General features: G+C 34.0%; 1 protein-coding gene across 2 annotated transcripts in view; it reads right to left on the bottom strand.

Annotated features, from left to right (window-relative positions):
* Positions 1-23,215, bottom strand: part of Bub1b (BUB1 mitotic checkpoint serine/threonine kinase B) — a 58,882-nt gene that overhangs the window by 11,994 nt on the left and 23,673 nt on the right. Inside the window, exons 9-18 of one of the 2 annotated variants that reach the window (XM_027925779.2) lie at positions 15,381-15,610; positions 10,926-11,038; positions 9,752-9,867; positions 8,866-8,915; positions 7,821-7,881; positions 7,590-7,695; positions 3,752-4,026; positions 1,653-1,786; positions 1,220-1,360; positions 919-1,019 (exon numbers count right to left, since the gene is read on the bottom strand). In XM_027925779.2, coding sequence (XP_027781580.1) covers positions 919-1,019; positions 1,220-1,360; positions 1,653-1,786; positions 3,752-4,026; positions 7,590-7,695; positions 7,821-7,881; positions 8,866-8,915; positions 9,752-9,867; positions 10,926-11,038; positions 15,381-15,610 — 1,327 coding nt within the window. The remainder of the gene's footprint in view (positions 1-918; positions 1,020-1,219; positions 1,361-1,652; positions 1,787-3,751; positions 4,027-7,589; positions 7,696-7,820; positions 7,882-8,865; positions 8,916-9,751; positions 9,868-10,925; positions 11,039-15,380; positions 15,611-23,215) is intronic. The other variant, XM_071607313.1, reaches the window with a different exon arrangement.

Genomic DNA, 23,215 nt, shown 5'->3' with positions numbered 1-23,215 from the left:
TATCCTTCTAAAAAAAAAAAAAATTACTGAAAATTCTTTATTTCTCTCCATTGAGACAATCAGAGAGAATGAGGAGAAGAAATGATTTTTTTTCCATTGAAGAAAATTTCTCAGAACTGAAGGAATTTCCAGATTGAAATGGCCACCGAGTGTCTAGCAGCATAGGTGACAAGAGATTTGTACCAGAATATGTAATTTTGACATTTCAGAATACTGAAGACAAACATAAGATCCTATCATGATCCAGAGAGAGGGAAAATTAGTGTCACACAAAACTTCAAGAGCAAAAGACTTCTAAAGCTAGGCTAGATGCCAAAAGATAATGGAGCTCTTCAGTAAAAATTGGAGGAAAAAAAATTTTTTAATAGTATTCAATATCCAGCTAAATTATCAATTAAGGTAAAATTATAATTAAGGAATTTCCTAATACAAGGTTTCAAAAACTCTGTAACCCATCCCTTTTTCAGGAAGCCACTAAAGGACATGCTCCTCCAAAATATGAGGAATTAAAGTAAGAAAGAATTAAAAACAGGATCCAAGAAACTGGGTATCCAATATAAGAAAAAGATGATGTAATTACTGAGGATGGTGGTGAATGAAAATTAAGGTAACACTGCGTGTGTTCAGATTGTCCAGATTGAAAAAGATCAAAAAATTTCAGGATAGATTTCCTCAAAAAGATAAAATTGAGAGAATACTTAACATGTTTGGACCCATTGAGAGATTTACACAATAGTCTCTCATTTCTGGTATCTGGTCCTGGCTCATAATGGTGACTAAATTCTTAATGACTCACTGACTTTCCAGTAAGGAACCCAAGATTATTAGAAAGATTTGAATGTACTACTATGGGACAGAGTTATTGCTTTAACCTACATTATCTGCAAGGTAACTAAAATTACAAAGAATCAGTCCCACCTTTATTATGGTTAGCTCTGCAGAGTTTCTTGATGCCACCCAAAATAACTTATAATCTTCACATATTAAGTATTCTTGTTTAATACAGTAATCCTCATTACCTGTTGAGAAGGATTAATTCAATTTAAAAATTACTGTGAAAGTAAAGCAATTCCAGGCATAATGGGGCATGTCAACATCTATAATGCTATTTCTTTTAATCTAGAAACATTTGTACTACTCAAGCATTAAGGTCAACTACAAATAAGCACTTATTTATATACTGTCATGTACAAAAAGATATGCATTCAATAATACTTACCTAATTCAATTTCCTTCTCTATTTCCAATTTAGGCATTGGTCTATTTTCTACAGAAAACTCTGCAGAAGAACTTAACTCTGGTAGGGATTTTAGTAGTTGTCTGCGACACTGAGGACACCAGGGTGACTGAATGGGGTTTTCTACGGCAAGAAAAAGTTGGAAAAAAAAAAAATCATCTAAAATACTTACTGCTTAAAATGACATTATAACGGGGGGCAGGGGGGAATTACAAAATCAATACTGCCAATCTGATTATATTCATTTGCCTTAGGTCTTTATGGAACTGTGTTCAGTTAGTATTAGTTTCTACAAATATCACAATTGATAGCAACTTCTCTAGAGAGGAAAAGAATACAGTTAAGTTTGCTGAGATAAATAAGTGTTCATTAAACATGGATCTGGACATTTGCTCATAAAATTAGATGATACTACCTGTAGTCTCATTAGTAAGCTCCAGTTTCTCAGGAATCTGAAGACTTTTGATAGAGGAGGTACTTGAAACCGAGGCAGAAGATCCAGAGAAGCCAGAAGAGTGGGTGACTTCACGACTATCTTCAATAATTGGACTGAAAGAATCACAAGTGATTTGATTGATATCAATTATCTTAGGTATAACAGAATCAACAAAAATAAGCTGGTATATATTATCCCCATATTTCTGATCAACTTTATTTAAAAATCATTTATAATAATTTTGTTAGCTGTATTTTTAAAGCCCATTATTCTCACAAATTAAAAAGAAAAAGATACATAATCAGAATCTAGGTAACTTCCTCTCTCCTCGTTGATAAGCAAGGGCCAGGATTACATTTCTGGATTTATACTTTACCAAATTTATAGTTAAGAGTTCATTCTACATCTACTCTATTCTACTGAGAAATATTGACCAACACTGACACTAACTTTATTCCTCTTCATCCTTCTCTGGACACTTTAGTCTTCAATAAGAGAAAGTCAAGAAAAGAAAAAGGAAACTCAACTCACACAATGTGAACACATACCTGCAAATGAGATTAAAATTTGTCAGGGGAAAAGCCTGAAAATGCAGTTTTAAAAGCATAGATTGGCAAATTTAAGAATATTCCTAAAGCTGGAATTAGTTTGTTTAAATTAGCTGACTCTTAAAAACAGATGGATCATAAGACTCAGTCCCTGGCTGTCTGTACTATTCTCTCATACCTACTCCCTAGTTCATTTTTACCTATCAAAAAACACTTTTTCTTGGGCTGGGGATGTGGCTCAAGCGGTAGTGCGCTCGCCTGGCATGGGCGCGGCACTGGGTTCGATCCTCAGCACCACATACAAATAAAGATGTTGTGTCCGCCGAAAACTAAAAAATAAATACTAAAAAAAAAATTCTCTCTCTCTCTAAAAAAAAACAACACTTTTTCTTGCTGGGCATGGTGGCACATGCCTATAATTCCAGCAGCTCAGGAGGTTGAGGCAGGAGGTTGCAAGTTCAAAATCAGCCTCATTTCAAAATACACTCTACTGTCATATATAGCTAAAAACAAAAAAAACAAACAAGAAAATAGCATGCACCCAGTAAGTTTTTGCAAAGTGGGCAGCACCACCAGCCTATACTCAGCGAGCCAACTTCCAGGCAAAACAACATTCCTCACTCCTAAAAGCTATTAGACATATACAAAGGGCCAAATTTGACTCCTATTTAAGAGAACATGCAAGAATGACACTCACAATTTAAGCAATACTTTGGTTAAGAGGTACATACCTGTATCATCCTTTATTTCCATATAGATTAGGGAAAATTTTTTATTAACTGGTTGCCATTAGCTGACAACCTTACGTTTAAACCAAAACATGAAAAATTTGAAGTCCCAGTCAGACATCCATAAAATCAATTAATTCTGATGTGAATTAATATGATGTATGTCACTTCTTAAAGGAGTGGTGTGATATAGAAGAACAAACATGGTTTTTGTAGTTAGACAGGTCAAGGTAAAAAAAAAAAAAAAAAAAAAAGTCAGCCTCAGCAATAGTGATTCTCTAGACCACTTAGTGAGACTCTATCTCAACATAAAAAAATTTTAAAAAGGCTAGGGATGTGACTCAGTGGTTAAGTGCCCCTGGGTTCAATCCCTGGTACTATAAACCAAAAACAAAACCAAAGAAACAACAACAACAAACACCTTTTTCTTTAATACATCTCCAGTTGATTATCTGAAATCAACATTAGTTATTCTACCATTATTTTAAATTTAATATTAAGAAAAAATTGTCTCCTCTTTTCTAATCTTATACCTAAATTGTTGCATTTCCTCAAAGGTATCATAATCCTCCTAGATCTCTTAGACTCATAATTATCACAATTTACTTCCTCTAACCCTTGTATCCAAACTAATCACTAAGTTGACAATTTATCTAGAAAAGCCTTACTCTCATATAAAGCATTTGGCAACTAAGTACCTAGCAGATAATAAGATAGTGATAATTGATCACTGTAACTGACAAGCACTCATACAATAAGAAAGCAAACATTCTGGTTTGTAAAACCTATAATCGCCCATCACCTCAGTTTCTTGATGCTGAGGGTTTGATTGTAGATGGTGCCACATGCAGTCTGCTGCTCCTCAGAAGTCTTTGCATCTAGATCCTCTTCCTGCAATAGTCTCCCAGGATCAGAAGGGAGATCCTTCAAAGACAATATCTCATGAAAAGGAGTGGATGCAAAATGAGCTGCTCTAGCAAAGTCACAAGTGTCTTCTGGGTTAGGACAAATAGTTACATTCCTGAAACCTGTGATAATGGCATCCTCACTCAAGGGCTCAATTCCAGTAAGTTCATCCTGAAATAAAAACCATATAGTTTAGCTGAAATATATCAATAAACATAAGAATGGTGATGATTATTAACAGAGAATACATAAGTAGCATATCAGGATCTCTAGGTAAAGACAATAAATAAAAGCACATGATAGCTTTTGAAGAAAATGATTTTGAATCACGAACACAAAAAACTATGCCTAATCAAAAAATAGACTGTGATGAGTCTCCATACAAGAAAAAATATTGGCCAATTTTTCCCCCAAAGAATTTCACCTAATTAAAGCACTAATATTATTTTTCTTCTGTCATTCACTCAGAAAATATTCTGCCATTCTCCTAATTTTTAAGAGAGGAAACATGTCTTCCTCTATGCCACATACTTAATTTTTATTTTATTTCTTAAATGTAATTCATGATTTTGATAGAAATGGAAAACTAAGTATCACAATGAACCACCTGAAATACTATTACTCAATCTAATATTTTTATTATATAATTAAAACACAACTTTGTCTTTTAAAACATATGTGGTTTTAAACAGCAACTAGTTTTAAAAGGATATTCAATGAAAAAATATCCGTCCTACATGCAACCACCTATCCAACCCCTATTTCCTACTCCCCCCAAAGGCAGCCACTATTACCAAACAAATCTGGCAGTATATATGCAGAAGCATATTCTTTGTATCTAAGAAAGAAGTTGTAAAAAAGATTACAGTATATATGCTATTATGCATTGTTCCATCTTATACTATTCGCATTTTTTCTAAGCTATTAAAAATTCTTTAAAAACATGATGGTCACATTAAAGGATTATTAGAAATTAACTGAGGCCTTCAAGTTATTCTCTATTTTCAACCAGTAAAAAAACTATTTTCAAATATGCCTATACATAAATCTTTTTGAACATCTTAACATTCCTAGGATTGATTCCTAAAAGAATTATTAGGACAAAAGGTTATAAACACTTAAGGTTCTTTATACATATTGTTTAGCTGTCCTAAAAGGGATCATACCACTTTATATATTTACCTGTAGTATACAAAAAGTACCTATTTTTTGTTTTAACTCCTGTGGATATTAGATATCAATTTTTACATCATTACCACTTTGACATATTCTTTGAATTTTTGACTTTAAGTTAAATAAATTAAATAAGTAAAAGATACATCCTGAATAAATGTAGCTTAAGAAATAAGAGATAAAACTGATGTCTATAGTCCAAGTATACATTTTATGCAAATATTACTTATGATCCTATTAGTTTAGACATTTTAAATATGACTGTTTTAAGGGATAAAACTTATGGTAGGTACCTATTAATAAAATTCAAGTACAACATTATAAGACAAAAAAGCAAGATGAAGACTATTAGACTCCTTTAATAATTCAGTCTATCCTGAACAACTAATTCTAGAACCACTGAATCTAAATCCAGCTCCAGTATTACATTCTCCAGTGGTATTCTCCAGGACACAGTATATATTTAATTACTCTATTGCATCATGGTCTTTTTCACAGCAGGCAAGGAACTATTAGAACTATTTGGGAAAGTATTTAAAACAGAGACATATATATGTTAGACTTCTTTCCTGGAAATTCCAATTCCATATAACTAAAATGGAGCCTGAATATGTTTTGCCATAAAAATCTCCCTAGCTTTTTCTGTATTGCTGGAAATATTCTATATCTTAGGTATAAAACGGCACAAATATTCACATATGTAAAAATTCATCTAGCTGGGCAATTAATAATTATGCACTTTTACTGAGTATAAAATATACCTCAATCATGCTTAAAAATTTTTTCCAAATGTTCCATTCCCTTGGATGTAGAGGACATACTGCTTTAAATCACTAAAGCTACTGATAACATCTCCCTGTAAAAGTCTTCAGATTAAACACATTCAATTCTCTTCAAGCTTATAATAAGTTTCCAGATGCTGGTTTGAAAAGATTAGTTTTCTTCCTTAAAATATCAGTGAAATGCCAATGATAACAGCTATTTACTTTGACTTACAGGGTCTTTTTTTCTTAGTTGTAGGTGGACACAATACCTTTATTTATTTATTTTTATGTGGTGCTGAGGATCGAACCAAGTGTTTCACACATGCTAAGCAAGTGCTCTACCCTGAGCCACAACCCCAACCCCTTACAGGGTCATTTACCCCAAGTATTATCATGTCATAAGCCCATAGTGATTAAAATAGAACATTACATAAGTAAAATGGCTGGTCTACATAACTTTTCCATTACCATAAAAGGCATTTTATTTTACTTTATTTTTGGTACTGGGGATTGAACCCACAGGTGCTTTACCACTGAGCTACATCATGACTCCTTTTTGAGACAGGGTTTTGCTAAGTTGCCGAGGTTGCCCTTGAACTTGAAATACTCTTGCCTCAGCTTCCTAAGTTGCTGAGATTATAGGTAGGTGCCACAGTGCCCAGCTCATTTTATATATATAAAAAAAGAAGAAACAACCTTTGCTATGTTGGCTAAAAAAAATTAAAAGTGTAAAACTGCTCTCAAATCAATTTTTTACCCACTTTAAAAATTTAAGATATAATTTACATCCAGATAATTCACCCTTTTATAGTATATATTGCAAAGGTTTTTAGTATATTGACAGGTTGTATAACACCATCACCACCACTTAACTCCAGAACATTTTCATCCCTCAAAAAGAAACCCCGTACCTATTAACAGTCACAGTCCCCTCTTTCTCTAATTCCCTAAAAATCCCCAATATACTTTTTACCTATTCTGGATATTTCATGTAAATGCAAACGTATATAATATGTGGTTTTCTTTGTGCCTAACTTCCTTTAGCTTATGTTTTTTGTTTGGTTTGATAACTGGTAATTGAACCCAAGGGTGCTTAACCACTGAGCCACATCCCCAGACCTTTTTATTTTTGAATTTAGAAACAGGGTCTCACTAGATTGTTCAAAGCCTCATTAAATTGCTGAGGCTGGCTTCAAACCTGTGATCCTCTGCCTCAGCCTCCTGAGCCTCTGGGATTACAGGCATCCACCAACCATGTTTTCAAGGTTCATCTTGTTGTGACATGTATCAGTACACCATTACTTCTCATTAGCAAATAGTATTTCACTGCATATGGTATTTTGCTTATCCTTTGATGGACATTTGGGTTGTTCCCACTATCATGAATAATGTTTCTATGAACACTTGTGTACAAGCTTTTTGTGTCAACATATTTTTTATTCTCATGGGTATATATTTAGGAGGGGAGTTGCTAGGTTAACTCTATGTCTAATATTTCGAGAAACTGCGAGTTTTCCAAAGTAACTGCTATTTTACATTCCCACCAACAACATGAAAGTTCTGATTTCTGTATATCCTTGATCCAGGACACTTGTTATTATCTGTCGTTTTTATTATAGCCATCTTAGTGAGTGTTTAATCATTGTATTTCTGATGTGCATTTTCCTGGTGACTAATGATGCTGAGCATCTTTTCATGTACTTTGTTCAAGCTGGTGATTTTAATTTTAACCTAAACTTTTGGAAGTTTTAAATGAAAACAATACACTGGTCCATTTATATTAAGGATATTTCTTACACAAACATCTGGAGAGACATCCTCATTTAAGGTGATGCTTTCTGTAGTTTTGAGTACTGCAAGGGGTCTTCGTTGGGCTAAGCTCTTTGGGAGCACTTCAGGAGAACTGGAAAAAGACATACTGCATTTAGAATTTTTTTTGTTTATTTACAGACAATAGTAACCACTAATTTATTCTCATTTATAATAACAGAAAGTTTAAGTTAAAAACAACAACAAAAATCAACAAACCTTTCATTCTTTTTTTCTGAAAGAAGAGATTCGTCAAAAATGGAGAAAGGTATACTGGGACCTATAGAAAAAAGAGACTAGATATATACTCTTAGGAGTACATGCTTTACTCTTCAAGACAACTAGAGGAATTAATATTTTGTGTTGTTAAGCTTCAAACACATAAAAGTAAAGATCATTAATAATTTATTATCAAAATACAGATGATCTTGATTCACCTATTTCCCTAACCAATGCTACTACTCCTCTAAAACCTACCCCAACAGGAGGATTTTGAAGCAAATCCAAGACATAATATCATTTCAATATGGTTTTTCTAAAAAAGACTCTTTTCAAATGCCAAATCTCAAGATGTGCTAACTATATAATAATTTTTGAATATACAGTATCTATTTAGAAGTTCTACATTTTACCCATTATCTTTAAAAAATTTTTTAAAGTGTGTTTGAATTGAGAATGCAGAGTAAGATTCATATACTGTGACTAATGCCTCTTTTATTGTATAGGGCTCTTCAGATACTTTTTAGTTGAAGAAATTGGCTTGTTTGCCACATAATGCTGGATTTTGCAAATTATATCTCCCTCTGTTGTTTAACATGTTCCTCTATGCTTTGTATTTCCTATAAATTGGTTGTTAGAATTAAAAGTTCAATTAGATTTGGTTTATTTTTTATAAAACTACTCACAAATGAATATTCATGTTGCTACCACATTTAACATATTTAAATAGAAAAAGTCCAATTTGAACATAAAATAGTCAAACTTTTTTTCCTTCAAAAAGACACTGTCCTTAGTCTTGGCTGCTGGATACTACTGATAAGTTACTGAATGTAACTTAAGTGGAAACTTATATTATTTTGTACTAATATAAATCTGAAATTATATTTAAACCAAATTCCATAATTCAAAAATACAACAATACTCTCTTTATTCCCCCTCCTCCTTCTTTCAACCCCTTTACCATAATTAAGAAAATATTTACCATTTGTTATATAATCCATTTGGTATCAACAACATTTTCATGAGGCTGTCAAATGTAACTCACCTTTAGAGTGAAGTTGTTCTTGACAAATGCTTTCTGCAAGTGAAGTTTCCCTATGAAAAAATTTGTTTTAAAAAGTGTTCAGTACCCACAGTAAGAATTATTTAATTTTTTAATTGTCTAAGAGGCTTTTTCATTAAATATAATCCTCTTCACTATAAGATAAAAAAAAATTATTCTGCCACTCTCAATCCCAATTCTCTTGAAGAAGTCATTAGAAATGTTATGGAAATATACTTGATTATAGGTTAAATTACACTAATAGTTAAGCAGATCACAAATGGTAAGCTATGATTTTTATAAAACAAAAACAAAAATAAAGCACAAGAAAAGAGACATACCAGTGTTAGCAGTAATTCTCTTGTTGGTTGAAAAGATTAAAAAATAATTATTTGTTTCTATAAGAAAAATGTATTTTTTATGGAAACAAGTTAGTAACAATCATCCCTCAATGTCATAGCTTATGCTGAGACAGAAACTTAGATACATCATGATCCAAAGCTATTAGTTAAGGAGACTTAAAGTCACTAGAGAATCAAAGATTGGTTCCAATCCTCCCTTAAGGACTAGGTGTGTAGCTCAGTTGTAGATTCTTTGCTTAGCATGTGTGAGGCCTGGGTTCAAACCCCAGTATCACTAAAAAAGGAAAAAAGAAAAAAAAAAAAAAAAGAGAATTTATTTATTTATTTTTAATATTTATTTTTTAGTTTTCGGCGGACACAACATCTTTGTTTTTGTATGTGGTGCTGAGGATAGAACCCGGGCCGCACGCATGCCAGACAAGCGTGCTACCGCTTGAGCCACTTTCCCCAGCCCCCCCCCCCCCAAAAAAAGAGAACTGAAAAAAGCTCTTCTATAAGCACTATCCCTTTTACCAATATGGTCTTACCTAGGACAAGAGTTTCGAGGACAAACAGAACTGCATAGAGCCATTCTTGGTATTTCCTGAGACCGGGAAGCAATTTTCAATTTAGCTTCCTTCTTTGTAGTTATCTTCTCTTCTTGCTATTTGTATTAAAGTAAACAAAATAAGTAACTCTCTCAACCAGAAAATGATATATTTTCTCAAGCTCTAGTCCAACATTACATACTCTTACCCTAGATATCCACTAACCATATGAAAAGTATGTATCACAAAAGTTCTTTCCAATAATTCATGTTTTTAGTATAAACTTGTATTGTTGTACTCAATTGAGCAATTCCAAGAATACACTAAATTTGTTAACCCCATTCTAATGGAACATAACTGGAATAAAAAGCTAAAATCAAAATTAATGAAATAATTTGTTTATCATATAATAAGTCACATCACTTATTTCATATGTCATAAATCCCATTTGAAATCACCTGGTTCAAATACTTTCCTGCTCAACTTTGCTGCTACTAATCCCTAAGAAACCACCAAAAACTGAGGGGCAGTAGGGAGGACTTAGAAACCTTCTACACTTCTGTACTGTTTAGATTATTTCAGGATAAACATGTAGCTCGGTGGTAGAGCACTTTGTCTAGCATGTCCTAGGGTCTGGGTCTAATCCCTAGCACTTTTGGGGAAAAAAAGGCTAAATTTATTTCAAAAAAGCATTAGTTTTGTGTATTTAAAAAAAGGATATTGGGCTGGGGTTGTAGCTCAGCGATAGAGTGTTTGCCTAGCATGTGCAAGGCCCTGGGTTCGATCCTCAGCACCACATAAAAATAATAAAATAAAGGTATTGTTTTCAACTACAACTAAAAAATATTAAAAAAAAAAAAAAAAAAAGATGGTAGGGGTGGGGTTGTGGCTCAGTGGCAGAGCACTTGCCCAGCATCTGTGAAGTACTACGGGTTCAATCCTCAGAATCACATATAAATAAATAAAAAATAAAAGTACATCAACAGCTAAAAAGTATTAAAAAAAAAAAAGAGGGCTGGGGCTGGGGCTCAGTGGTTGAGTGCTCACCTAGCATGCATGAGGCACTAGGTTCGATCCTTAGCACCACATAAAAACAAAATAATATGTCCACCTAAAACTAAAAATACATACATACATAAATAAATAAATATTTTTTTTTAAAAAAGGATATTACCTGATCACCTGCTCTTTCTTGCTGAGTAGTTTGGATTTCTTTTAGCTTTTTCTCCATCTCTTCAATCTGTTTCTGCATTTGTGCTCTCGTCTCTGCACTGGTCAACAGCTCTACTACAAACAGTGAAGATGGCTGAGGCATTACTCCTTGTAACAATTTATTCTATCAAAAACTACCTTTGGGGTGCATGTCCTCAACACACATTAATACAGATGAAAATGATATAAGTGGATTACTTTATTTATATAGCAAATAATAGATAAATGCCTAAAGTACAACTTGAAAACTTAGGTTTTGGTGGTAAATAATACAAAGTTCTTGGTTATGTGATACTAACATTCAAATTTGAGATAAACACACAAACAAATGAAAACAATCTTCAGTAACTTAGCAAGGCAATAAGCAACTTAGCAAGACTCTGTCTCAAATAAAAAGAAACTACGATGTGTGTTTGAGTAAAGGGATGAAGATCAGTGACTATTTAAGACCTGTGACCAAGAAAGATCATTCTGACAAAATGACATGATAAAGCTAAAACTTTTTTTCTTCCTTTGGTACTGGGGATAGAACACAGGGGTACTTTACCACTAAGCCATATTCCCAGACCTTTTTATTTTTCATTTTGAGTCAGGGTCTTACTAAATTGCTGAGGCTGGCCTCAAAATTTCAATCCTCCTGCCTCAGCCTCCCAAGTCAATGGGATTACAGGCATGTGCCAGCCACTGCCCCCAGTGAAAAAGCTAGAATTTTTAAAAGGAGAAAATGGTCTGTAAGTAGCCATGACAAGAAAGAACAATCTTAGCCAGGCACGGTGGCGCATGCCTGTAATTCCAGTGGCTTAGGAGGCTGAGGCAGGAGGATTGCAAGTTCAAAGCCAGCCTCAGCAAAAGAGGTGCTAAGCAACTCAGTGAGACCCTGTCTCTAAATAAAATACAAAAAGGGGCTGGGGATGTGGCTCAGTGGTTGAGTGCCCTGAGTTCAATCCCCAGTACCAAATAAAAAAAAAGGAAAAAGAAAGAAAGAACAATTTTTCTAAGCCGTGGCTGTAGTTACATTTCTCATATGCTTCTATTACAGTAAATAGCCAACAAGTCTTGGATGTCAGTCCTATTTCAAAAGTAACAAGAATTTGTATTCAAAGGCATGAGGTTTTATAAGGGAATGCACTATATACCCAGGTGGGAAAATACAAATTCAAGAACTAGATTCAGAGACCAGCTAAGGAAGTAGATTTTAAAAGACCTTTTATCTATTCAAATCTAACTTATTATAAGCTTAATACCACCATGTTTTAGCTAACTAAGAAATATACTTTCACCTTACTTCTGTATACCTGGTATGAATTAGATATTTCCATTAAGATAAACCCAGTTTTATTTAGATACTGATTTCTTTCTCTAGTTCATATTTAGCTACCCTCCTACCCCATTTCTTTGTTGGTTTCTTTTTTTTTCTTTTAAGGTTCTATGGATCAAGTCCAGGGCATCACAATTCCCAAGCAAGCTCTCTCTACCACTGAGCTACAAATCTAGCTCTATTCACCCACCCCCCTCTCTCTCTCTATATATATATATTTGTAGATGGGCACAATAACTTTGTTTTTATGTGGTGCCGAGGATGAAACCCAGTGCCTCACAGTAATAGGCAAGTGCTCTACCACCGAGCTACAACCTCAGCCCCGCTGTTCCTATTTTTTAAAAACCTTACTCAGCTAGCTCCTTGTTTTGCAATCATCTCCCCGTCCTTCCTAGACACATTTTTTCAGTATTTCAACCAGAGCACCTTTGTGAATCTTGGAAATGCACTAGGAAATGTAATAAATGAAGGTAATTCCAAGCATACTAAGTCTCCTTTATAGCATTTTGTTTCTAACTCGTTACCTGAAACTCAGAAAGATTTTGTCCTCAAGTTATAGAAGTGATAGGCTAGGGGCAGTGGCACTCATCTGTAATTCCAGCAGGTCGGAAGGCCAAAGCAGGAGGATTGCAAGTTCAAAGCCAGCCTCAGCAACTTAGCAAGGCCCTAAATAACTCATGAAAATGCTTTCTCAAAATAAAAAAAAATAAAAAGGGATGGGGATGTGGTTCAGTGATTGCGTGCCCCTGGTTCAATCCTTTTTACTGACACCCCCCCAAAAAAATCTATATGGATGACATTTATTCTTGGGCCTCCCCCAACCTCGTTTTCTATATCCTTCTTATTCTCCCTCATGTCCTCATGTTCTATTCTGCCTATCTTTTTTCTTTTCCTTTTTTATGGGGGGTTAGGGTGGGGTGAAGAAATGCACCCTAGGGATTGAACCCAGAGCATTCTGCTCTATATCTTGCTTCCAAATTCTATAGATACCAGAATAGGAAGTGCTTTCCATTTCCAAGAAATTCCCACTTTCTCAATTTATAATAAAGATTCCTTCAATTTAGAAAGAAAATATCTTTAAGAGACAATAAAAATAACTATTGTGACTGAGGTAAGAGAAAATTGTTAACTTAAATAAGTCCTTGGAGAAGGAGGTAAAAGACCACTGTAATGAAAACTATAGAACATTGAAGAAAAAAACTGAAGGACTCAGAAGATGAAAAGACCTCCCAGACATTAATAATGTAAAAATGACCATACAGCCAAAAGTAATACATATTCAAAGCAATTCCCATCAAAATATCAATGACATTCTTCACAGAACTAGGAAAAACAGATCTAAAATTCATTTGGAAAAATAAAAGACCCAGAATAGCAAAAGCAATTCTAAGCCACCCCCAACAATAATAAAAAAACACAAGTGCTGAAGGCATCACACTACCGGACTTCAAATTACACTACAGAGCTATAGTAACAAAAACTGCATGTTACTGACATGAAAAAATCAACACATAGATCAATGGTACAAAAAAGATGACACAGAGATAAACCTAGGAATTAAACCAGAAAGCTATGCTACTTCTAGAAGAAAATGTAGGGCCAACACTCCAGTATACAGGCACAGGCAATGTCTTTTTCTACAGGACCCCTAAAACTGAGGAATTAATGCCAAAAGTGAATAAATGGTATGTCATCAAATTTAAAAAAGCTTCTGCACAGCACAGGAAATAATTAGGAATGTAAAGAGAATGTACAGAATGGGAGAAAATCTTTGCTAGCTACTCTGACAGAAGATTAATATCCAGAATATATAAACTTCACACCAAAAAAAAAAAAAAAAACCAAACAAAAAACAAATAATAAATGGGCAAATGAATTAAACAGACACTTTTCAAAAGAAATATACATATGGCCAACAAATATATGAAAAAAAATGTTGACCATCATTAGCAATTAGGGAAATGCAAACCAAAACTACACTGAGACTTCATCTCACATCATTCAGAGTGGCATTCATTAAGAATACAAATAATAAATACTGGAGAGGATGAAGCAAAAAAGGAACACTTTTACACCATTGGTGGGATTGTAAATTAGTACAACCACTGTGGAAATCAGTATGGAGGTTCCTCAAAAGACTAGGCATGGAACCACCGTATGACCCAGTTATACCATTCCTCAGTATTTATCATAAAGAATTTAAATCATCATATTATAGTGATACTTGCATACCCAGATTTATAGTAGCCCAGTTCACAATAGCCAAACTATGGTATCAGTCTACGTGCCCATCAATGGATGAATGGATAAAGATAATGTGGTATATATCCACAATGGAGTTTTATTCAGCCATAAAGAAAAATAAAATTATGTCATTTGCAGGAAAATGGATGGAATTAGAGACCATTATGTTAAGCAAAGTGACTCAGAAGGTGTAAGGACATGTTTTATCTCATGTGCCAAAGCTATAGAAGAAAAAGAAATATGGGGGTGGATCTCATGCAAATCAAAGGAAAATTAATAGAGGAAAGGAAATAAGGATGGGAGACAGGGAAAGGGAAAGTGTTGGGAAGTGATGTTGGCTAAATTATATTGCTATGTTGTGTGTCTGTATGAATATGTAACAACAAATACCATTGTTATGTACAACTATAATATACCAATTAAAATATGTGGAAAAAATTTTAAGAAATGTTTTAGCAGAGTTAAAGGAAAACAAAACAAAACAAAAAAGTCCTTGGAGTATCAAGGGTACAGTGAAATATTTCAGGACGCATCAAGAAAAGTACTTAATAGAAAGGCAAGACACGCACATGTGTGCATGTCAGGGATCATAGCTGATTTTATTGTAGAATATGAATTGTTCCTGCATTCAGAGCTTCTTCTCCTTTATTCCTGAGCACATACTCAGTTTTCTCCATTGTGTTTTTGTGACAGGCAGCAATGGAAGTGGAGCACATATATAGAGAGAAACTGTACAACCACAGAAATAGCACATAAAGCTATAAAGTGGACAATTTTCCTCAGATTTAATAAATTAGTTCAACTCTCCTACAAATAAATTACTTTCACAAGTTTAAATTAGTTCAACACACACACCTTCCCTCTGCTCTTTCAATTTTTTCCGAAAAACTTCAGCTCGAATTTCTTCAAAGGAGAATTCCTCGACTCCTGCATAAATCTTCTCCTTACAATACATCATTCTCTCTTTCTTTTCCTCAGACTCTTGCTGATGGCTTTGAACTCTTTGCAGAAGATCTCTTTCTTCTTTTCCAGGCTTTCTGGTGCTTAGAATGTGGTTTATACTGGGTTCAATTTTACATGGTGTCCTAAAGAAGCAAAATAATTTAATACTCAAAGTCAAAATAAATTATTTCTTATGAATTTTAAGTTCTAATTTTAATATGTTAATCACAAGAAATAATAAGATTGAGAAAGGAGGCTGAAAACAACTTATAAAAATTATTATTAATTATGTTCTGAGCCTGGGATACATATAGCTCAGTGGTAGTACATCTGCTTAGCATGTGTAAGGTGCTGGGTTCAATCCCTAACACCAGGAAAAAATTAAAATTATGTTTTGAGAAGTAATTCAGCTATCAGGAAGGAAATTAGTAGTAGAGTCAGGGTGATCAAGCAGCTTATATTGCTTATAGGTAAAAATAAAATTTAATACCACATGTTATTCAAACCTGGTAGATATAAAGAAGCTAATCTCTGCAATGTATTTATTTTTCACAGTTTCACATCCAAAAGAATTAGAATTACAAATACAGCATTAGGGAACTGATGATGTAAAATTCAAGGTTTTCAGCTGAGGGAGAAGAATGAAAATGGCAGTATAGGTTTGAATAAAATAGGTTTGAATAAAATGAAATATAATTCATTCAGGTTAGCAGATAGATGCTCTCAACCCTGGGCATGGATACTTTCAAAACTACACTGAGACTTCATCTCACATCATTCATCTCACATCATAGTAAGTGTGAAACATAACTAGTGATAGAGTTTGAGCATCTACAAGTTTTAAGAGCTTCTCCAAAAAATTTGTACAACCTGATAAAGAACTTTTATGAAAAACTCAAACTAATACCACATTTCCACTTGGGAGGATCACAAATTCAAGGACAGACTGGGCAACTTAGCAAGAACTTGTCTAAAAAACAAAAACAAAATTTTGAAAAAGCTGGGGGTGTAATTCAGTGGTAGAATGCTTACATAGCATGCATTATGCCCAGGGTTCAATTCCCAACACTGCAAAAAAAACCAAAAAAGCCAGAATGCTTTCTCTGTCAGATCACAAACAAGACCAGGATGTTCATTCTTGCTACATGAACATTGTTCTGGAATTTCTAACTAAGGCAATTAGGCAAGAAAAAGAAAAGGAGTTTAGATAAGAAAGTAAGAACAAAACTACACTTGCAGACAACATGATCTTATATACAGACAACCCTAAGGATCTACTAAAAATCAATTGTAGGGCTGGGGTTGTGGCTCAGTGGCAGAGCACTTGCCTAGCATGTGTGAGGAACTGGGGGGGTTCATTTCTCAGCACTACATATAAATAAACGAATAAAAGTCCATACATCTAAAATAAAATAAAATAAATAAAGATATAGTGTCCATCTACAGTAACAAAAAACTTAAAAAAAAAAAAAATCAATTGTGTTGCTGGGTGTGATGGGGCACACCTCTAGTTTCAGTTTTTCAGCTATTAGGGAAGCTGAGGCAGGAAGATTGCTTGAGCTTAGGAGTTTAAGACCAGCCCCTGGGCAATGTAGCAAGACCACATCTCTACCTCTATATACACCGAAAAAATAAAACACCATCAGTATTTTATATACTTGCAATAAACCATCTAAAAATGAAATTAATAATTCTATGTACAACTTCATAGAATAAAACTTCAGAATTTAAAGAAGTGTGAACAGACATTTCACCAAAAAAAAAAAAAAAAAAAACAGAAATGGCAAATAAGCATGTGAAAAGTTGCTTAACATAATAAATCAGGGAATTGCAAATTAAAACTTTAATGAGATATCACTACACACCTATTACAATAGCTAAAATCAAAAATATTCACAAAACTAAATGCTGTCAAGATATAAATGTCGGGGGCTGGGGATGTGGCTCAAGCGGTAGCGCGCTCGCGTGGCATGCGTGCGGCCCGGGTTCGATCCTCAGCACCACATACAAAGATGTTGTATCCGCCGATAACTAAAAAATAAATATTAAAATTCTTAAAAAAAAAAAAGATATAAATGTCATTTGTTACTAGTAGAAATGCAAAATGATACATTTTCCACTTTCACTTTGGAATAGTGAAAGTGAAATTGGCACTATTTCTAACAAAGCTAAAGTTAATTGTCTTATACAATATAGCTAAATGAATTGAAAAGTTATGTTGTACACAAAAACTTGCACATGAATGTTTTTAGCAACCTATTCATAATTTCTAAAACTTAGAAGCAACCAAGATGTCCTCTAGTAGATGAATGAATAAACAAACTGCAGTACATTCATACAATGAAATATCATTCAGCACTAAAAAGAAATGAGCTGTTGAGCCACAGAATGACACCAAGGAGTCTTAAATTAATATTGTTAAGTGAAAGCCGCCAGTCTGAAAAGGGCGAATATTATATGATTCTATTTATGAGACTTTCTGGAAAAGGCAAAAAAACGGGGCCAGCTAAGGAAGTGGATATTAAAAGACCTTTCATCTACTCAAATCCAACCTATTATAAGCATAATACCACCATGTTTTAGCTAACTAATAAGAATACACTTTCACCTTACTTCTGTATACCTGGTATGAATTAGATATTTCCATTAGATAAACCCAGTTTTATTTAGATACTGATTTCTTTCTCTAGTTCATATTTAGCTACCCTCCTACCCTATTTCTTTGTTGGAATGTTTTGTTTTTTTTTTCTTTTAAGGTTCTATGGATCAAGTCCAAGGCATCACAATTCCCAAGCAAGCTTTCTCTACCACTGAACTACAAATCTAGCTCTATTCTTATATATATGTATGTATGTATGTGAATATATATATATATATATATATATATATATATATATATATATATATATGTAGTTGTAGATGGGCACAATAACTTTGTTTTTATGTGATGCTGAGGATCAAACCAAGTGCCTCACAGTGCTAGGCAAGTGCTCTACCACCGAGCTACAATAAAAAAATTTTAAAAATACAATAAAAAAATCAGTACTTCACATTGATTAAGGGGAGAGATGAAGATGGAGCACAAGAAATTCTGATTACAATGAAATAATTTTGTATACACTACAATGATTGATACGTGACATTATGCATGTGTCAAAACTCATAGTAAGTGTGAAACATATTAGAATGAATCTTAATGTAAGCAAATCCACTGGATTCAATAATTAAAACAAATATATGACACTAATGCAGGATGTTAACAAGAGGGAAAACTGTATAGAATTGAGTGGGGATGAGTACATGAGAACTCTGGTACTTTCTACTCAATTTTTCTATAAAATTAAAACCACTATAAAAAATAAAGTCTATTGGTGGTGCATGCCTATAATCCCAGTGACTTAGGAGGCAGAGGCAGGAGGATCATAAGTTTGAGGACACCCTCAGCAACTTAGTGAGGCCTGAGAAATTTACTGAGACCCCATCTCAAAATAAAAAATTTAAAAGGCTGGGGATGTGGCTCAATGGTTAAGCACTCCTGGGTTCAACCCCCAGCATCAAAAACATTAAAAAAAAAAAAAAAAAAAAAACAGTTTAGAAATAAACCCATACATTATAGCTGATTTTCAGCAAGGAAACCAAGACCATTCAATGAAGAAGAAGCCAGGAATGGCCGCACAGGCCTATAATCCTAGCAGCTTGGGATGCTGAGAAGGAAGAATCACGAGTTCAAAGCCACCTCAGGAACTTAGAGAGGTCCTAAGGACTTAGTGAGACCCTGTCTCAAAATAAAAAAATAAGAAAAGGGCTGGGAATGTGGCTCAGTGGTTAAGCAATCCTGGGTTCAATCCCTGGCACCAAAATTAATAAAAATTTAAAAACTTTGGGGCTTCAAAAGATAAAAGAAAATGGAAAATCAACAATGAAGAGACAAATAACCCAATTTAAAAAATAGCCAAAGAACTTAAATACACATTTCTCCAATGAAGATACACAAATTTTGCCATAAAAAGAGGCTCAACACAATTTGTCATTATACAAATGCAACTCAAAACCATACTGAGATAACACTTCACACCCACTAAGATGACAATAACCAAAGAGACAGATAACAAATATTGGCAAGAATGTAGAGAAATTGAAATGCCCATATATTATGGGACTGTGGAAATGTAAAATCCTGCAGCCTGTTTGGAAAACAGTGACAATTGCTCAAAATGTTAAAAATGCAGTTACCATATTACCCTGGAATTCCTTTTCTAGGTAATAATTCCTTTTCATTTCTACCCAAGAGTAATGAAAATATGGTCACACAATGATACACACAAGTATTCACAACAACATTATTTTCTTTTTTCTTTCCTTGCCTTTCTTTTTTTCCTATTTGGTACTGGGGATTAAATCCAGGGGTATACACTGAGATACATCCCTGACCCTTTTAATTTTGAAACAAATCTCACTAAGCTGGTCAGAGCCTCAATAAATTACTGACCTCAAACTTGGAATCATTCTGCCTCAGCCTTCTGAGTTGCTAGGATTACAGGTGTGTGACACGACACAAAGCTGCATCATTATTCTTAACAGCCAAATGTGAAAACAACTCAAACGTCCATTAAACTAATGATTGGATAAAAATGTTATATATCCATACAACAGAATATTGCTTAGCAATAAAAATGAAGTTTTGATACATGTCACAACATGGCTGAACCTTAAAAACATTAATTACACCGAATGAAAAAAGCTAATTACAAAAGATCACATATCTTATGATTCAATGTATATAAAATGTCCAGAATTGGCAAATCTATAGACATAGAAAACAGATTAGTGATTGTTGGGGCTGAGAGTGGAATGGCTAGGGTGGTGGTAAAGAATGAGGAATAGGAATTTTTTTTGAAGTGATAAAAATGCTCTAAAATGGATTGTAGAAAGAGCTGCACAACTATGAATATACTAAAAGTCACAGGACTGCATACTTTCAAAGGGTAAATTGTATGGTAGATAAATTATATCTCAAGCTGTTTTTAAAAATGTTTTTAGGGGCTGGGGTCATGGCTCAGTGGTAGAGTGTTTGCCTAGCAAACAAGAGGCACTGGGTTCAAACCTCAGCACCATAAAAAAATGAAATAAAGATATTTCATCCACCTACAACTAAAAAAAATGCTTTTAAAAATAAGCTTTAAAGGTAATAGTAAATATATAAAGTTACAAGTCAATGATATAGAGGAATAGGGGTAGAGGGAAAATTAAAAAGAAGAAAAAGGCCATTAAAAAGATGAGATGGTTGGGCTGGGATTGTGGCTCAGTGGTAAAGTGCTCGCCTAGCACGGGCGGGACCTGGGTTCGATTCTCAGCACCACATAAAAATAAAGGTATTGTGTTGTGTCCATCCACCAAAAAAAAAAAAGGTGAGATGGTTGGGCATTGTGGCACAGGCCCATAATCCCAGCTACTCAAGAAACTGAGGTAGGAGGATCACAGTCTAAGGCCAGCCTGGGTAACAGGGTCTGAGTGAGACCCTGTCTCAAAACAAAAATAAACAGAAAAAGCACTGGGGATATAGTTCAGTAGTAGAGCACTTGACTTGCATTCAAGAGGCCGTGGGTCCAATCCCTAGCACTGGGGAAAAACAAAACAAAACAAAACCCCAAAGGCGAGATGGGGGCTTAGGCATAAATCAGTGGTAGAATGCTTGCCTATCATCAGTGAGACCCTGTGTTTGATTCCCAGAACCAAAAAGAAAAAAAAAAAGGGGCAAGATAAAGTAACTAGATATTTACAGAGGTCCTATTCATTATTTTGTAGTCACACAATTTTGGTAATCTTTGTTCCTTTTCTGTTATATCACATAGTCCTTTCACAAGATTAAAATACAAAGGAGTTGGAGGTTTAGCTTTTTGGTAGAATCTGTACTTAGCATGTGCAAGGCCCTTTAATCCCCAGCCCTGAAAAACAAAAAAAGAATAAATTAAATACTAATTATTAAAATAAAGTATAAGCCTGGTATGGTGGCTCACACCTGTAATCCCAGCACTCCAGAGGTTGAAGCAGGAGGACTGTCAAGTTCAAAGCCAGCCTCAGTAACTATAGAGACCCTGTCTCTAAATAAAATATAAAAAAGGTCTAGAGATATGGCTCAGTAGCTAAGCACCCCTGGGCTCAATCACCAGTACCAAAAAAAAAATTTTTTTAAATAACTTAAAGAGTAAAAACTTAAAGGAGTAGGGAATCAGACTAGAAGCTTTATGTAGGATACAGAATATTGAAAAGAATATGTAGTTCTAAAGAACAGGCAGTCAGGAAACATGAATTCTAGTCTTGGATCTGCCATTAAATTAACTGTGATCAAAAAATTGATTTTATATAATATTGTAGCAAAAACCCCACAACACTTTTCTGTTTCATAACAACTTCTTATATAAGTGGTTTATGTTTCCAAAACTGAAACAGGTATACAAAAAGAATTGATTATATAAATTTTAAACCTATCCAGAAAACTTTTCAACATTTGGATTTGGTTTAAATCAAATTGTATTCTATATTTTTCAATTCATACAATAAAAAATTAAGGGGAATAATAGTCAAAGAAAAGTCAGTTTCCTAAATGCAATGTAGTATCCTGGATTGATACCAGAAACAGGAAAAGGACGTAACTGGAAAAAAAACTATTGACATCTGAAGACTTTTCTGGAGTTTAGGTGATAATATTATACCAATGTCAATTTCTTAGTTCTAACAAACCATGGCTTTGTAAAATGTTAATAGAAAGGAAAATTAGATGAAGGGGATACAGAAATTTTCTGCATTATCTTTGCTCCTTTCTGTAAATCTAAAATCATTCCAAAAGTTAAAAGTTTATTAAAAGAAAAAAATTTGTAATCCCAGAGGCTTGGGAGGCTGAGGCAGGAGGACTACCAGCCTCAGCAATTTACAAGGTTCTAAGCAACTTAGAAAAACCCTGTCTCAAAAAAAAGGAAGAAAAAAGTCAATAGGAGAAACTAAACTTAATTTTAAATAAAATTAAGGAAATAAAACAGGTATTGGTATTTAACTAATTCTTGCAATTAAATCTCTAGAACTGAATTATATTTCCAGTAGTACTGTTTTGTAACTTCATACATCCAACCATTCAATAAACAGTTAGATGAAAGGAAATGCTTCACAAGAGTTTTCTTGAAGGGTATAACATCTAGAATTTTTTTTTTTTTTGAGAGAGAGAGAGAGAGAGAGAGAGAGAGAATTTTTTTTTTAATATTTATTTTTCAGTTCTCGGCGGACACAACATCTTTGTTTGTATGTGGTGCTGAGGATCAAACCCGGGCCCCACACATGCCAGGCAAGCGCTACCGCTTGAGTCACATCCCCAGCCCAAGGGTATAACATCTAAAACAGTCCTAGGAGGAAAAAGAATTAGCCACAGGGGAGAGGGGTATGGTGGCCTTGTACATGCTAATTATAAAACAATTCTACAAGTCAGGAGTGTACAGTCTAGTGTGACCACTTATAGGAGGGGAAAACTGGAGATGTTAGCAGAGATTAAATCATGAAGGGTTTTGTAAATGAGGTTTTCATAATTTTTAGAAGTATGAATTGAAAAATAACTTAAAACAAGATTTGAATTTGGTTTGAAACAAAGTTCTCTGACTAGCATTAAAATTTATTATATAATGTCAACTCATTTTTGAATAGCTATTTCAGTTTAGAAAACGTATAAACCACTGATATATTAAGTTATTATCAAACAAAAC

The sequence above is a fragment of the Marmota flaviventris genome, chromosome 2, assembly GCF_047511675.1.
Source record: "Marmota flaviventris isolate mMarFla1 chromosome 2, mMarFla1.hap1, whole genome shotgun sequence".
NCBI classification, from domain to species: Eukaryota; Metazoa; Chordata; class Mammalia; order Rodentia; family Sciuridae; genus Marmota; species Marmota flaviventris.
This window is presented reverse-complemented; position numbering and strand designations above follow the sequence as displayed.